Below are 16,895 nucleotides of genomic sequence, written 5' to 3'. Positions count from 1 at the left end.
ATAAGTTTATTTAACCACGTTTGTCAATGTACATATTTGATAATTAATATATTTAATTATGTAAGAGAAAATGTATAAAAATTTGATATTTTAAAAATATTTATCGAGAAAAATCTGACAAGATCCCGCATAAGTATATTTTACATTTTTATCTTACGCATAAATCACAAAGGTGGTCAAAGGAAGGTGTATGAAAATAAGAACTGGGGAAGTTTTTGTAAGAGGGCACCTTGGCAATGAAATAACAGAGATCAAATAAAATAATTAGATCCAAGTAATTTGAGTTTTATAACTGCCCTACAAAAGCATATAAAAAAGTCTGGTCGTGCATTTGTACTAAAGGATAATACTACAATACTACACACTCCATAGAGCTAAAAGCTATAGTGTCACCATAAATCTGCAAAGATTGTAACTAGAGACGAACAAGCTTTCATATACTACTGATATGGCGTGGCACACCAAATTGCCACTATGAAAGAAAAACGTAGAACACATGCTATCAAGAATACTTATATCACCTTCGGAGCTCATACAAATACAACCACACGCTTGAGCGTAACTTGATTTAATGCTCGATATCCACTCCACTAATCTCTGTTGAGGGAAGGTGCACATCTGTAGCATTATTAATATTGCCTCCATTTCCATTAACAGTAGTTCCAGATTCATTAGCTGTAGCATTATTACCACCATCATTAACTTCATGACCTGCAACGGTTACAGCGTCCATGGGAATAGGGGTAAATGTTTCAGCATCCTTTGAGGGATCCTGCAGCTGCATAACACCCACAATACACCCAAACAATTATAACCTTCTGAAGCTAAAGTCTAGTTTCAGACGACATCCTGCTCACATGTCAATGTGGGATTTTCAAAAGCCGTTAAGAACTTAAGATAACTTTGCTCGATTGTCTAAAAAGTCGGAAGAATGCGTACCCCCAAATTTCTTAAACTTGCAGTCACATCCTCCTGTTGCTGCTGCAGCGTTGTCCTCAGTTCTTGAAATTCCTGAATGAATGGACACTTAAATCTTAGCAACGATAAATAATTGAATGGAAAAAGAAAATGAACCTGGAGGGGCACTTACTGATCGCAGTTGATCCACTTCAACATTCAGAGATTTCCTGAGTTCTACCAGCTCCTGAAAACACAGTTCAAAATTGTCATTGAATTGTACGCAGTACTCCGTAATAGTGAACTTGCACAAAAATCTGGGGTATGACAAACTGATCAAATCTAGTTACAGGAGCAGACAAGTCACAAAAATCTGAAGAAAGAAAAAAGCCCACTGAGGAAAAAATGGTGAGCTATCTAATATTTTATATTTGAATTTGGAAAGTTATATAGTAGCTCGAAAAGGAATAATTTCGAACAGCTTTACTTATGCATCACACTGGTTCCCAAATAAAAGCTCAAGGAGCTGCAGGATATACAAGTTTAGACTGTCAGTACTTGCATGTTTCAGGACATAAAGACAGAATCTTGTATACTCCATAGAAGAGTGACATAATCTGAAATTTAACATTGTTTTCTTTTTTTCCTTTTTCTTTTTTTTTTTTGCATTTTGGCTTTTATTACAATCTTACGGGAGTGATGCAAAACACTACCGGAAGGAAACTTTAACTAAATATTTAAAAATAATAATCCCATAGATGTAGGAAGCATGTAATTGAACTAATTTATATAAATAACAAACTGATCCTCTTTTGAATGTTGGATGTGTTCCAATCTTACAAGGATAATAATATACTCCATATAAAATAAGAGTTCAATCCAGATATATATATATATATATATATATATATATATATATATATATATATATATATATATATATATATATATATATATATATATATATATATATATATATATATATATATATATATAGAGAGAGAGAGAGAGAGAGAGAGAGTTGGCTCAACTCCGCTTGGGAGTGTCGCGTATGCGGCATTCACTGCCGGTCCCAAGCCCGGATAAAGGAGGACGGTGCGGTAGGTTGGTGGCGGCCAGCAGTAAAACTAAGCCACATATCATGACATGAATCGACAATGGAATATCGTGGGGGCGTCCCCTTCTCAGCGACGCGCTACACCTCTTAAGCCCGGGTGTAGTGAAAAATATGTGAGGGTTGCTAGGTCGTCGCCCAGAAGCGGCGCGCCACCCCTACTCCTGGGGGTGGTGTCAAATATGCAAGGGTGCGCTACACTTCCTAGACCCGGGTGTAGTGGAAAATATGCAAGGGTAACTAGGCCGTCGCCCGGAAGCGGCGCGCCACCCAAGGGTGGTGTTAACTATCCAAGGTTTCATGGTAAAAGCAGGGATAAGGGTAAGGGTAGTAGGATGCGTTTTGGGATTTGGAACATTGGCTCTTTGACATGGAGATCAGTCGAAGTAGTAGAGATTATGAGAAAGAGGAGAATTAACATATTATGTTTGCAGGAAACTAAGTGGGTTGGAAACAAGGCAAGAGAAATAGCTCTATGGGGTTATAAGCTTTGGTATGCGGGAAAAACTAGGGGTAGGAATGGGGTAGGTATCCTTATTGACCGAGAATATATTGATGATGTAGTGGACGTGTCTCGAAAGAGTGATCGAATTATGAGTATTAAGCTTTTGATAGGGGATGAAGTTGTAACTATTGTGAGTGCCTATGCACCACAAGCAGGACTAGATGCTTCAACTAGACAAGAATTTTGGGAGGATTTAGAAGAAGTGGTCCAACGTGTCCCTAGAAGTGAGAAACTGATCATTGGTGGGGATCTCAACGGACATGTAGGCTCGAGTCGCGATGGATTTGAAAGCATTCATGGTGATTTTGGGTATGGGGATCTGAATGAAGCGGGAAATGATATTTTGGATTTTGCATTGGCATATGACTTGGGTATAATGAACAATTGGTTTGAGAAAAGAGACTATTACATAGTAACCTATAGGAGTGGAGATAATACGAGTCAGATTGACTTCTTTTTAATAAGAAAAGCTTTGAGACAGTGCTACACCAATTGTAAGGTGATTCCGGGTGAGAGTACAACAACCCATCATAGACTTGTGGTACTTGATTTTCGATGTAGAACTTATACAAGGAGGAGAAGACCACTAGTGGAGCCTAGGGTCAAGTGGTGGAAACTTCAAGGAGAGCAACAACTAAAATTCGTGGAAAATGTGGCAAGTGAAGGTATTTGGGCCGGGGATATGGATTTGGATATAGACTCATTATGGACAAGAATGGAGCACACCATAAAGGGAGTGGCGAAAGAGGTCCTAGGGGAATCTAAAGGAATCATGCGACCAAGTAAGGACACATCTTGGTGGAACGAAGTTGTGCAACAAGCTATAAAGAGCAAACGAGAATGCTATAAAGAGTTGGGAAAATGTAGAAGTGATGAGAACTACGAGAAGTACAAGGAGGCTAAAAGGGAAGCAAAGAAGGCCGTAAGAGAGGCTAGAGCAAAGGTTAATCAGGATCTTTACGCAAGATTGGATACAAAAGAAGGGGAAAAAGACATCTATAGACTTGCTCGAATGAGAGATAGAAAGACGTGAGACATCGGGAGGATTAAATGTGTGAAAGGTGTTGATCAAAAAAAATTTGGTGGGAGATAAGGAAATCAAGGATAGATGGAGGTTCTACTTTGATAACTTGTTCAACGGGGATCAAGGGCGCGATATTGGGGATACAAATATCCCTTGGGATATGATTAACCTAGACTTCATGCGCAGAATTCAAAAGAGAGAAGTCGAAATGGCACTGAAAAAGATGGGACGCAAGACGGCAGTGGGGCCCGATGGTATACCTATCGAAGTCTGGAGATGTTTGGGAGAGAGAGGGGTTGTATGGTTAACAACTCTTTTCAACAAGATTTGGGGAAGTAATAGAATGCTATTAGAGTGGAGGAAAAGTACTATCATCCCCTTGTACAAGAATAAGAGTGATGTCCAGGATTGTGCCAACTATCGAGAAATCAAACTAATGAGATCATACTATGAAACTTTGGGAGCGGATTATTGAGCAAAGATTGAGGAGAACTGTGAAAACTTCGGAGAACCAGTTTGGATTTATGCCTGGGAGATCGACTATGGAGGTCATTCATCTTATAAGGCAACTAATGGAGAATTATCGAGATAAGAAAAAAGATTAACACATGGTTTTCATTGATTTGGAGAAGGCGTATGATAAGGTACCAAGGGAAATTCTTTGGTGGGCATTAAGTAGGAAAGGAATTGCGAGGAAGTGTATTGATATCATAAAGGACATGTATGAGGGAGTTAGCACGAGTGTGAGAACTAGTATTGGTAAGACCGAAGAATTCCCCATTACGATTGGAGTGCATCAAGGTTCCGCACTTAGCCCGCTTCTTTTTGCTATAGTCATGGACGAATTGACGAGGTCAATCCAAGATGGTATACCCTGGTGCAAACATTGCAGATGATATTGTGTTGATGGATGAAACAAAAGGAGTGGAAAGTAAGTTGGAGTTATGGAGACAAACTTTGAAATCTCGGGGTTTTAAGCTGGGTAGAAACAAGACGGAATATATGGAGTGTAAGTTTAGTGGAATCCAAGATGGAGAGACAGGGGCAATTACCTTAGATGGGATTGTCCAAGGATAAAAGGGAATTGTAGCCGTTTAAATATTCCGACTTGATGGTTACATTTAAAACAGACTTAAGCATGTGGCTGATCAGAAGGAAAGAAACAGAAGAGGAATTTGTTTCCTTGAAGGCCATTTTTGCGATGAACACCAACTGTAAATACTGGATCATCGCATACACCCTTCCCTTCCTCTCTTTTCTTCTCTGTATACCAGTGTTCCAGATCCAAAGGCCGTTTTGCATTCTCTCTCTTGAAAGTTGAAACTTTTATCAATTGAAAGTAGGGGGTGTGAAGAACTAAAAAATTAAGTAGATGACCTGATGGTCAAAGAGGGAGAAGATGATGATGATAAAAATAAATTAGGTGGTTGGATTACGAGTTTTATGCAGCAGGTCAGATAACAATTTTAGTGGTGAGGAAGTTATTTAAAAGCAAAAGGGGACAGTGCAGCAGTACTCTACGAAAGCAATTGTGATTAGTGACCATTGAACACAAAGATCTACTAGTTAAAAACCCTTCTTCTCAGCCTCCCTCCCTCCATCCGGCCTCCACCACTCCTCTCCTTCCCTTCCCCTCTTCATCACTTTTAAAGGATGCTTAAAATCAATCACATATCATCACATCCAAACTTGTAACGACCTTATTTTCCTGACACTTTGTTTTCATAGCAAGATAAAAGAAAAGAAAGGGATGGAAAGAAGAGGAAGGTAGAGCTCCATTTCTCCAATTTTGGAGGGATAAAGGGAGGGAAAATGGATACCTCCACCTCCCTCCCCTTCCTGCCCCCAACTCCTTATCCAAACAAGGGAACTTGTTCCCCTCACTTTCCCTTCCCACCATTTTATCTTATCCAAACAAAGTTTTTTACTCTTCTTTTTTCCCTTAACTCCATTGGAAAGTTTCGAACAAACTAGCTTTTCTTAGATATATCTCGAGGGAAGGGGAGGGAGGAAAAAATTCAATTCTGTTGTTTGGAGGATGGAGAAGGGAAGGAAAGAGAAGTTGTGGGGAGCTACGTTTGCAATTGCCAAGATGATGATTTTTCTACTTTTCCCCTCAACATGCACCAATGGAGAATGAATCACCAACTCATCCGCGATTCCTAATTAGGAAAACTCGATCAACAAGATAAAAGAACGACTTGGTCTCGGAATTAGAGAAAGATAGGATAGTGCTCAACCGGAACAACGGAATCCGAACTACGATTCAGATCAAGTCTTACCGAAATCGGCCCGTCGAAACACCCTCTGCCACCACCACAAACGCCTTTGTGTGGTTAATTTCCCTCCATTTCCTTCCCTCCTTTTCCCTCACCTAATACTTTGCTATCCAAACAATGGATAAAGCACCCCTCCCTTTCCTTTCTTTACCACATCCAAACTTGTCAAAACAGTTATAGTGTAAACCAATTTAGGAAAATCTATGAGATAACTTACATGTAAACTAATTTATAAATATGTATTCCATAGAACCCGCTGTGCCGAGTGCATTATGTTCATGGTGCACGGGAATGTATGGTCTAAGTTGTTAAATACAACAAGTTAAACATACATGACAATAAAGATAGACAAAGAACAAACTACCCGCTTTCATTATCTCATTCTTCTATACTAAACGTAATATTTATAGTTTTTATACATCTATTTCACCAAATAACTTTTCAAATTTGAAGTATAAGGTTAGATCAAAGCTTACATTTCGATGACTCTGAACTTGATTATCTAACTTGGACCTCCAATTTTGTAATTCCTGTACAAAAAAATAAAAAAGGGAAAGTAAATTACAAGTGCATGAATCCCCAAAAACCTGCAAATTAAGTGAAATTTACCTGTTTCAAGCCCTGTATCCTACCAAATAATTCTGTCCTCGATTCATTCAACTCCTACCTCCCCGAAAACCAGGGAAAAAGGGGGGGAAATGTCAAAAAAAATGAGCTATGTAGTTATGAACTGATGAGCATCACAATTTGAAAATTCGCTCGAAAATAAGTATGATGGAAAATTTGAAAATACCGCAATTTTAGTAGATTTTGTTGGAGCAAAATTCTCTTTCTTCTGCAAAATAATTAGAAACAAGAAATTAAACCCAATTCCGGAATTAGGGTTTTCAACTCAGAAAATAAGTAATACTTGTATCTTATACCAGCAAAAAGAAATGCAAAATTTCGAAAAGATAGAAATCTTACGGAGGAATCCGTGGGAGAAGTAGATTCGGAATCAGCCATTGATGAATTAAGAGAAGAAATCACGGTTTTCTGGGGCTTACTGTAGTGGAATTCTGCTGAATATAGAGAGAAGTAGAGAACCAAGAGAATTTTGTACTGTAACTCACGTTCAGAACACTATGAAAAATGAGGTGATTACAGGGAGAGATTGTGGTATGGGCAAAGAAAATTCAAAAATTGTATCGGCCGGGAAAAGGTCGTCAATATGTGCACTTTTATAAGAGGGGGTCGCTTACTCGCTTGTGTCAAAAAATGACACAACTGGCCGGAAGAAGGTAGAGAGGTAGAGAGAATTTGTTTTGATGAATGATAATCCCTCTAACGAAAAATATTAAAAAAAAATCGAATTTTTTTTTTCAAAAACTTTTTTGGTACTAAATAAACCATTAATTTAAACCCCTAGACCAACAGGACGTAATTTGAGTCACAAACTTGGGTACTAGGCTAATGATACAGATAATCATGATATACAAGAATCCAGGTTAATTAGCAATTACTTTCAGGAAAATCAGAAAATACGAAAAGCTGATATTAGAATCAACAACAACACATTTTCATCAAAATGACCTTCCAAGGTACTTGCAGGGTGATATTATCAGTTACCTGCACATTTTCATCAGAATCAAAAACAACAGGGCAGCCATGACTATTCGGCCAACTCTTCCTCACCCGATCATCCACCTCCGCCATTTACCGGCAGCGTCTTCCCAATCACCTCGCCCACCTACACCGCCGCTGGTGTCACCACCGGCGTTTCAATCGGAATAATTGACATGACCCGATTCTTCCAATAAGATGACCGATAACCGCTTGTGTCACCACCTTTGTATTAGGAACAAATCTGAATGCCAGAAAGGTCGAAATCAAGTGGGAATTGATCCAAATGACATAAAACAATTAATAAGAATATTCTATCAATATATTTTCAAAGATCCAGAATATATTCATGAACTTTTTTCGATCAAACTATTTTCAAAGACATTCGTATATTTCAATTCTCAAAATTCAGAATTCAACCAAAATTGTATTATACTAACCTGGAAGACATTAGGAGGAAGAACGACGCAGATGGTGAACGATTTCAACGCAATACACGGAATCAACTTCAAAATTGAACAAAATGTGAAAGATTTATTTGGAGTTTTTTATTGGATTACCAAAACAGTTTTGTAAACTCTTGATCTAAATTTTGGAAGGTGTGAAAGAAATCTTGCAAACCTACAAATTTAGGCGTAATTTAATTTGTTCTTGGTTTGGCTTCAATCGATTTGGTGTGTTTTGTGGCATGAATAAGTTTTAGGCGGTGGAACAGAGGAGAAAATTGCTTCTCAAATTTTTTTTTTTTTTTTATGGTTTAACGCCTATTCAAATTACCATGTTCAAGAATATTGTCTTAGTAACTTACGAGATTATAATATTGTCTTAATATTATAAGTGTAACGTCTTTTTACAAAAAAAATATGTCTTTTTTCTTTGCCAAACTGTATATCCACGTTTAATATAAAAATTTAAAATTGTTTCTTATTCATGTATATATTCATATTATTTTTCTTTTATTTTGTTAAAAAAAAAGAAGTGGGGAGGGCAGACAGACAGGGGACTACACCGCGTATATATTCATATTATTAGTAGATAGATTGTTCACTTATGCACCGTAAGAATAATGGAAATTAATAATTATACGAAGTATTTGAAAAACGGAATATTAGTGGTACATAATAGATGGATACGAATTATTTTAAAAAAAATTATATTTATAACATATCAATAATTTTGGATAACCGTGCATGGCACGGGTCCTATACTAGTACATAACTAATACTACCTCCGTTCTTGAAAGTTCTTTACCCCTTAGAATATCCGAAGTATACAAACTTTGATCGTAAACCTCAGGGTATATTATGTGATTCGAAACAGGCAGGTGTATTTAGTGCATTAAGTAAAATCTCAGGGGCGTTTCATGAAAAAACAGTAAAATTTATGAACGAAATAAATATTAAAACTTCATAATAATTATAAACTACTAGATTAGATCCCGTGCACGCACGGTTTTTTATCATATTTTTAACAAAATATTTAACTAAATATCTCCCAAACTACTGCATAGTTATAACATTTTTAACATACTCGTTTAAATTTATTCATCTAATATGCATATTTAAAATGTTAATATGGTAATTTTACCAAAATATTGAGTGATATATTTTCCATTATTAATATAGCGATTTGACTAAAATATTACCAATTTAGAATAACTATTATTACGTCGTATCTATTATTGCCTTAATTTATAAACTAAATTTTGTTTCCATACATGAATATTTTATAAAAAAGATAGAGAATATATATAAAATCAAACAGATACTTTTTTTTGGGAAAGTAGTTTTAGCGGGAAAAAATCGCACCAGGAATTGACACGTGTCATTCCTGGTGTCTCTTTTAGTATATAGTAATAGATTTGTAGGACAAATTTCAATTAATTTTTAAAGTAGTAATTATTCACATTTTAATTGATTAAACACAAAAAAAGCCCAAAAAATCCTACTTCGGGGCTGAATTTTGCAAATCTAAGCACCTGAATTCATCTTCAAACGTCGATTCCAATCTAATTAGACCTAGAAAAATCGAAAATCCGACACTTTTCAAAAACAACAGTTTTTTCACGATTCATCAAATAATCCTAAAAATAATTTCAAAAAGTAAAAAAATGACAGAAAATTTCGACCAACATAAAAAATAAATATAATGATAAAAGATACTTTAATACATGAAGTTCATGATACTACTGTTGGGATTTATAGTTAATCAAAATAAACAAAGCGGAAATAATCCTGAAACCAGGATCCATGTAAAAGCATAGATTAAGCAATACATACGTTAGATGCGTGTACTCCCACTTGCCTCACGAACACGAACAATAACTCCATGTGTAGTTCCTCTACAATAGTCCACCAAGATGTTCAGGTCCGCCTTGATTCCATTAGCTTAGAACTTCCACAAGGTTTTTGGCTTTTTGGGAACATCTCACTATGGAGGCAAACTGAAGATTGGGGTTCTTAGTTTCCTCTAGGGTTAGATTTAGTGTAGCATGGAAAACTGAATTGTGTTGGTTATTAGAAATAACCTAGGGAATACATTAGACCAACCGGCCAAACGCACTATTAATTAATGCAAAGCAGCTCTCAAACTAGAGCTCTGCAAATACCACTTTGTAACACCCTAATAATTCCTTGCTTTTATAAAACCATTTTCCAACTTAAAATAAAGGAATTACTAAAGCATTACCGCCACCGAGATAACGGTTAAGGCTATTACCAGAATTACGCAGCGGAATTAAATGTCAACTAACTTTTAAAAACCATAATTAATGAAATATTGAGGCCTCCTACAATTCGGAACCATAATGGCCCAAAACCCAAAGTATAAATAATTCAAACATTTCAAACATAATTAAAATATTAAATAAAATAGTTTCAAAGAACGAAAGCATGCAACTCTCTCAATCATCCCAAGCCACATGATTTCGATGGTACTTGATCTACCAACCTGCTATATTAGTCTACTCCCCAACAATGCAAGTGCAAATGATGGATCATCATAGGGTCATTAAGGCAAAGGCCATGACCAGAAACACACAAAGCACGTAGTCAGCAAAAGCTGAGTACTTACAAGCATAGAGTAAATGAAACTAAAACATGTATCACTCACTAAGTACTAATCAACATGCAAAAGCCATATAACAACAAATCAAACAATCATGAGATACAAGACTCGACTCTTGACTCGACTCTTGACTCACAATTTAATTAGAATAAGCTTCGAACGGGCCAAAAGAATGATCCACAAAGGGAAAAGGTGATGGGAGCCAACCATACACCAAATATATTAATAATAAAATCGGGCCATACCGAGTGTCGGGCCATACCGACGGAATTCCTGCACATAGTATAAATGAAACAACGTCTTGTATCATTAGTAGGAGTACGAGCTTTCCGGCAAGACTCCCCCCATTGTTCATACTCAAGGTATATACGTTCCAAGAGTTTTGAACCTTGTTCCGGTTGCACTTTACGTTTATTAATATTTTATTAAAGGCGAACTCAAGACTCGACAACATGCATACATACCATTAATAAACAACAACCAAAACAATCTTATTTTAATGCTTTAAGACTTGTGATCAACCAAGCAAGACACTTGTGATATTACTACCATGTTCCTCCTCACCAAAGTGAGACTCCACATCATGCATATTAACATGAGGGTTGTGCCCTTGCACGACAAATCCTAATTCATTTCATACATAATATTCCCAACTGAACCCTACATGTGCGGTGGCTTACGTGAGCTAACCCTTCACATGTGGTAAAATAAATAGTACGACGAGGTACAAATAAAGGGCTCAAAGTATGCTAGACATCCCGTACAATAGCATACAAATAATTATTCCATCCCTTGCATGTGAAATAAACCATACATGCATAAATATTGAACAACATGATTGACAATGAAATCCATACTCATAATAATTTCAACATGATTGTTCAACAATTAATCCAATAAATCCAACATCACCAAACACATGCTCGTTCACCAAAATAAACATGATTCCACATAATGTAATTCACATCATCAACAATCATGTAATGTCATTGACAAAAAGGAGTGGTCGTCCTAGACTTGTACGTACCTTGAATACCTAAGCGTAGGGGCCACTTTGCAATAACGAGCACTCAACTAGAAATCACCTCCTATCATCAAAATAATGAAACTTAAATTATTTCCATGTTGATTAAATTTCCAGCAACTTTATAAAAATTAAAATTTCCTTTAGACTTTAGAATTCAATCGTTTTTCAATAATAAAGTCGTCTCAATTTGCAAAATCAATCCCTAGTACGAAAACATACTTTTTCCGCCTTTAAAATCAATAGAAATCGACATTTTAAACCTTTATTCAAATCTGAAAATATAATTGATTATCATAATTAAAATCATCACTAATTATGCTAATCAATTGACTCATTAGGTCTAGGTTAAAACCCTAACTTGAAAATCCCAATAACACTAGTTTAATATCATAAAAATCAATGCTTTATTAAATAAACAAATCTGAAAATTCATCCTTTAATAATTAAAACAAACCTAATGAATCACAACACACAAATCCTCAAACCACGGTATTCATAACCGGTTCCCAGCATTTTAATTACTCAAAATAATATTAATATAATAATTTAAAATATGGAATTTAAATAGAATAGGTAAGGAAGAAGAGAATTATACCAATCCGGCCTATAGCACGGAACAACCACGAATTAATGTGATTGGGCGAAAAAGAAATCAAATACGAACACACACACACACATGAACGTGTGTGTGCGCAGCAAGGGCGACAAACGCGAGCGGGGAGAGGGGGCGCGCGCGCGCTGGGCGCGAAGGAGAGCGAGAGGGCGAGCGGGCAGCGCTGTGCGCGAGGGAACGACTGAGAGAGAGAGGGCGAGCGGTGCAGCGTTGTGCGCGAGGGCACGAGCGAGAGAGAGGCTGCAGGTGCAGCGCTATGCACGAGGGCACGAGCGAGAGAGGGGCAGCAGGTGTGCACGAGTGCACGAGCGAGAGAGGAGAGGCGAGGGCGAGTGCTGTGGGCGAGGGCAGGCACGAGGGCACGAGGCCGTGCGGGCGTGCGGGCGCAGCACGATGGCACGAGCCTTGAGGGCGTGCGGGTGCCGAGCAAAAGAGAGATGAGAGATGGAGTGAGGGGCAAGCAAAGCAAAAAGGGGCTTTATGAAATTTTAGGGGTTCATTTAATGATGGGGGAGTCTATTTATAGGCTCCCTAATCCCTTGATGGGCTAGGCTTAGGATATTTGAGTTGGGCTTAGGAATTAAATGAATTGGGCTAGCTTAGGATTTAAATTAAACTGTTTGGATTGGGCTTGATTAATAAAACGAACTGGACTTTTTATTTAAAACCCGAAGCTTTAAAAATCATTTGCAACTCATTTAATTTCCCGACTCAAGAATCAAATTCGTTTCGTAACAATCAAGAGAACTATAATAAGCCTGCAAATGATAACAACAACCCGAATAAGGCTCCAGGAAAGTTGTATACGATGAATCAGAATGAGGATGAACGATCTGCCGATATAGATTCTGGTACTTTTCTATTAACTCCGCGCAAGTTAAGCATTATTTAATTCGTGGTGACTTGTTCTTTTGTTTCGTCATCTGTTGTGAAAAGTCTAAAGTTAGTAGTTTTAATGAAATGGGAATTTTGAAAAGAGAATTCGTCGAAAGAGAATTTTGGTTAGCTATTCCCTGAGGTGAGTTACGAGGGCGTAACTCGTTTTCTTTAAGGGGGTAGAATGCGATAGAAATTCGCGCTTTTTACCTATTTTATGGTATTTTTATGCATTTTATGCTTATTTTTAGCAACCTTTACAAGTTGATGCAAAGCAAATAGATTCTCCGCATAAGAAAAGGTGTTCATGAGTAACACAAACAGCTTTGAGTTGGCAAAATAGTGCACTTAGGTGGCACAAATACTTCTCTAGTAAGAATAAGTTAAAAGCTTTTGGGGAAAGTGTGGGAAATTTCTTGTCAAGTTTCGGGACGAAACTTCTTTTAAGAGGGGTAGATTGTAATCCCCCGTAATTTTATAAATTTTATTAATAAATTTTAAAATATAGTTAATTGTATTTGAATAGAATTTACGAATTTTGGAAATAAATAATATAATTAACGTATATTTATTTATTACATTTTAATATTTTCAACGATTTACGAAATTGAAAATGATTTTAGAATTTTAAGTTAAAACGAATTCGAATTACGAAATTCCGTTCGATTGAAATTAGGAAGCAATCCTAACCATTTTGGATTCAACAAACTAAATCTTAATCCTAGCCCAAGTAGTAAAGCCCAAGTTAAATAAACTACCAAGTAAACCCATAACCCTCTCCTTATTTTTACTTCACGTAAAACTCAAATCCCAAACCCTCCTTATTCCTCCTCCTTCACGTGAAACCAACCTCCTCCCTCTCCTCCTTGCAGCCCCCTCTCCGCCTGCGTCAACCACCATCAACAGCCGCCGCCGCGACCACCCTTCCACCTGCACGCCGCCGCCGGTAACTCTCCTCTCCCCTCTGTTTCTTCTTCGATCTCCCTTTCGTTCTCCTTTCTCTTCTCTCCCTTTGCTTCATTCTTTCCTGCTATTGAATTGCAGCAACCACCGCAACAACCGCCGCGAGTTCCCTCACCACAAGAACAGCCGCCAGCGCAGCCCTGACCACCGGCCACCGCACGGTAGTCCTCCTCTCCTCCTTCCTCTTCTTTTCGTCCTTTTTCTGTTCAGTTTCGATCCCCTTCTCCTCATTCTCTTGCTTTGATTGTCGCACAACAGCCACCGCACAACCGCCGCGATTTCACCGCCCAGCCACCGCGCCACCACTCTGCAACCTCCGTGCTCGCTGCCGTGCCTGCACCACCGCCGGCCATCACTCTCCTTTCTCTCCTTTTTGGTTATTTCTTAAACCCTAAGTTATTTAAATATTTTGATTTAAGTTTATTGATTTTAATTTATGTTTCTTGAATTAAATTATTAATCTTTATAGTTAAATTATAATTTTCAGATTTGATATTGATATTGTAAATTAATTAATTTCAGTTTTGGTTGATTAATATGTGAGTTAGGGTTTTAAATTAGTTTAGTGATTTAATTCATGTTTATTGAATTTAAATTATAAGTTATTATGATTAAATTATATTTTCAGATTATATATTATGTTTAAATAATAAATTCAATTTTCAGATTATGCGATTACATTGAAATAATGATTTTTAATTATTAAAGCATGAATTTTTAAGGTTTTAATAGTTTTAAAATCATGGTATGATGTTTATGAGTTATTAAGGTTATTATTTTTATGATTTTAAGCATATTAATTATGGTTTGGCAAAGTTTTAACTATTTATATTGCTGGAATTTTGAAAAGGGATGCTTTATTGGAGTTTATGATAATTGGTGATCATTAGTGTAGTAATCACTATTCTAGGAAGTTAATTAATTAAGTTTCGATATTGGGGAATGTTCTAAATATGTTTAGGATGTGTTTAGAGTACGTTAATGTTGCTGTAAATTATCAGGAATTGATTTGGGTACGTTTCTTGATTATTTTAGGCGGAGAATTCTTTGTGGGTGACTTTTGAATTCGTTAAAGTGGCCTATCAGTTTGTTTACACCAGGTACGTACATACCTGTGTGCTTGGATGTGTGTTGTATTGAGAATATGATGGATATATTTATGAACTTGCTTATGTTGGAATTTCATGTTCAATGTCGTTGAATTAATGCGTTGAGCATAGAACTTTATTTATAAGAATTGAATCATGTTAGCATGGAATATTGATGCAAGCATGTTGGTTTTGGGGAACTTTATATTATTTAATATTGGTTTAGATCTTTGTTGATCGTTGTTCCTCTTTAGATTTTCACTACTTTATAAGGGCCGAGGACCTTGTTTGGTAGTTGAACCTTATACCTAATAAAGGTTTTTAAATATGGATAAAGGAAGGATTAAAATAGTTGGAATTGGCTCTTGGTTGAACGTTGTGATCACTTGTCTAATTCAAAGATAAAAGAAGTTGTGTTTACTTGTTGAATATAATATTTATGTTTGATGAGTCATGACCAAGTATTAAAAGTTAAGTCATGTAAGTGAAACTGAGTAGCAATAGCTTTAGACTGTGCACGTCGAAAGTGGTATCTAGAAGCTAAGGTTTTGTTTTAATAAATTTCTAGGCGCCTAACCATCTAGTTATTCAAAATAAATTTCTTAAAAATCGAGTTTCTACGGATTATAGTGTTCAAAAATTGGTACTTTTTTTTGGGGGGCCGATTTCCTTTTATCCTGTTTGAAAGTATATAATATTTCTTATTTAAGTTCGAAATCAAATTATTATTAAAGTTAAAGTGATACTTTCGACATTTTAATTTTTCTTATTATTTATTATTCAAAAAAAAAAAACAAAAAAAATGAGTACATTTTTTTTAGTTGTTTCAAGAGTTAGAATTCGTTATTAGAAAATATAAATCTTTTTTCGAATTAATAACTTTATTTTCTAATTTATTCGCTACGCATTTCCTTAATTTATTTTACTTTATTTATTTATGTTATTATTCTATGTTATAATTTTATTATATTATCGTCATTTTACCTTGTTATTTAAATTATTCCAATGCTTTAGTTTATGAGAGATGGGTAGTATAAGAAGGGCATATAAGATAGAATTATATGTGCATTAGTAGCTAGTCAACGCTAGCATTAGAAATTGATTGTTATGTACGTGCGTGTGCTAATTGTTTAAGTGTTACATTTACATGTGCATAAAGAATTGTTTGATTCCACCAAACTTATTGATCATTGAACCTTGTTTGTGTTTTGGCTGGAAAATCGTTAGTGAGACCTTGAATTGTTTATTTCAGGAATAAAATGTTTCTTTCCAAGTATACCAACATAGGATCCTTCGAGAAACTTGATATAGAAACCCCTGATATTTACGTGAAGAAAATTGTGTTTGGATGTGAATATTATGCTAAAGTTCATGGGCAACCTATCTTAATGAGAAAGGATATCATAGCAGCCACTATCATTAATTGCTTACCTAACAAATTTCCATACCTAGAACTCAAGGAAAAGTTTAAAGACATGCATTCTGATAATGGAACTCCAAACTTGACTAAGTATGGGACTTGGGATGGTAGATGGAAATATGATTCAGAAATTCTGACCACCATTATTGAAGCGGCAGAAAGTGGGTTTAGAGACGGTAAAATCGTAGGGAGTCATGTTGGGGATTCAGTTACAGAAGAACCTATGGGAATAAGTGTAAATAATGACCTAGAGGAAAATGATGTAGTTGTGGAGAATGAAAATGTAGGTGTTGAGGCAGAGAATCCTAACCTAGTGGCCCATGAGCCAACCATTGAAATTTCTAGTGATTCAGATGCAGAGCTCGAAAGTGAACAGGCGGCAAATGAGCCTAATCAAGATGAAGATATGGATGAAGATGAA

The 16,895-nt window shown here is 36.3% G+C and overlaps 1 protein-coding gene across 1 annotated transcript; it reads right to left on the bottom strand.

Moving 5' to 3' along the window:
• Positions 1 to 230: 230 nt before the first annotated feature.
• On the bottom strand, positions 231 to 7,106 carry LOC110801129 (uncharacterized). Its single transcript, XM_022006446.2, has 7 exons — positions 6,786 to 7,106; positions 6,613 to 6,654; positions 6,429 to 6,482; positions 6,296 to 6,349; positions 1,091 to 1,144; positions 940 to 1,011; positions 231 to 778 (listed from the first exon to the last, which is right to left on the bottom strand). The coding sequence occupies exons 1-7, from the start codon at positions 6,822 to 6,824 to the stop codon at positions 569 to 571; spliced, it is 525 nt and encodes a 174-aa protein (XP_021862138.2). The 5' UTR covers positions 6,825 to 7,106; the 3' UTR covers positions 231 to 568.
• Positions 7,107 to 16,895: the final 9,789 nt, after the last annotated feature.

Source organism: Spinacia oleracea, chromosome 5 (genome assembly GCF_020520425.1).
Source record: "Spinacia oleracea cultivar Varoflay chromosome 5, BTI_SOV_V1, whole genome shotgun sequence".
NCBI classification, from domain to species: domain Eukaryota; kingdom Viridiplantae; phylum Streptophyta; class Magnoliopsida; order Caryophyllales; family Amaranthaceae; genus Spinacia; species Spinacia oleracea.
The sequence above is the reverse complement of the archived record's forward strand: the minus strand, read 5'-3'. Positions and strand labels throughout refer to the sequence as shown.

Excerpts from the sequence above, each read along its gene's own strand:
- LOC110801129 (XM_022006446.2), bottom strand. The coding sequence starts at position 6,824 with ATGGCTGATTCCGAATCTACTTCTCCCACGGATTCCTCC. Across the intron at positions 6,350-6,428 it reads GGATACAGGGCTTGAAACAG|GAATTACAAAATTGGAGGTC; the intron begins GTAAATTTCACT and ends TTTTTTGTACAG. Across the intron at positions 1,012-1,090 it reads AAGTGGATCAACTGCGATCA|GAATTTCAAGAACTGAGGAC; the intron begins GTAAGTGCCCCT and ends CCATTCATTCAG.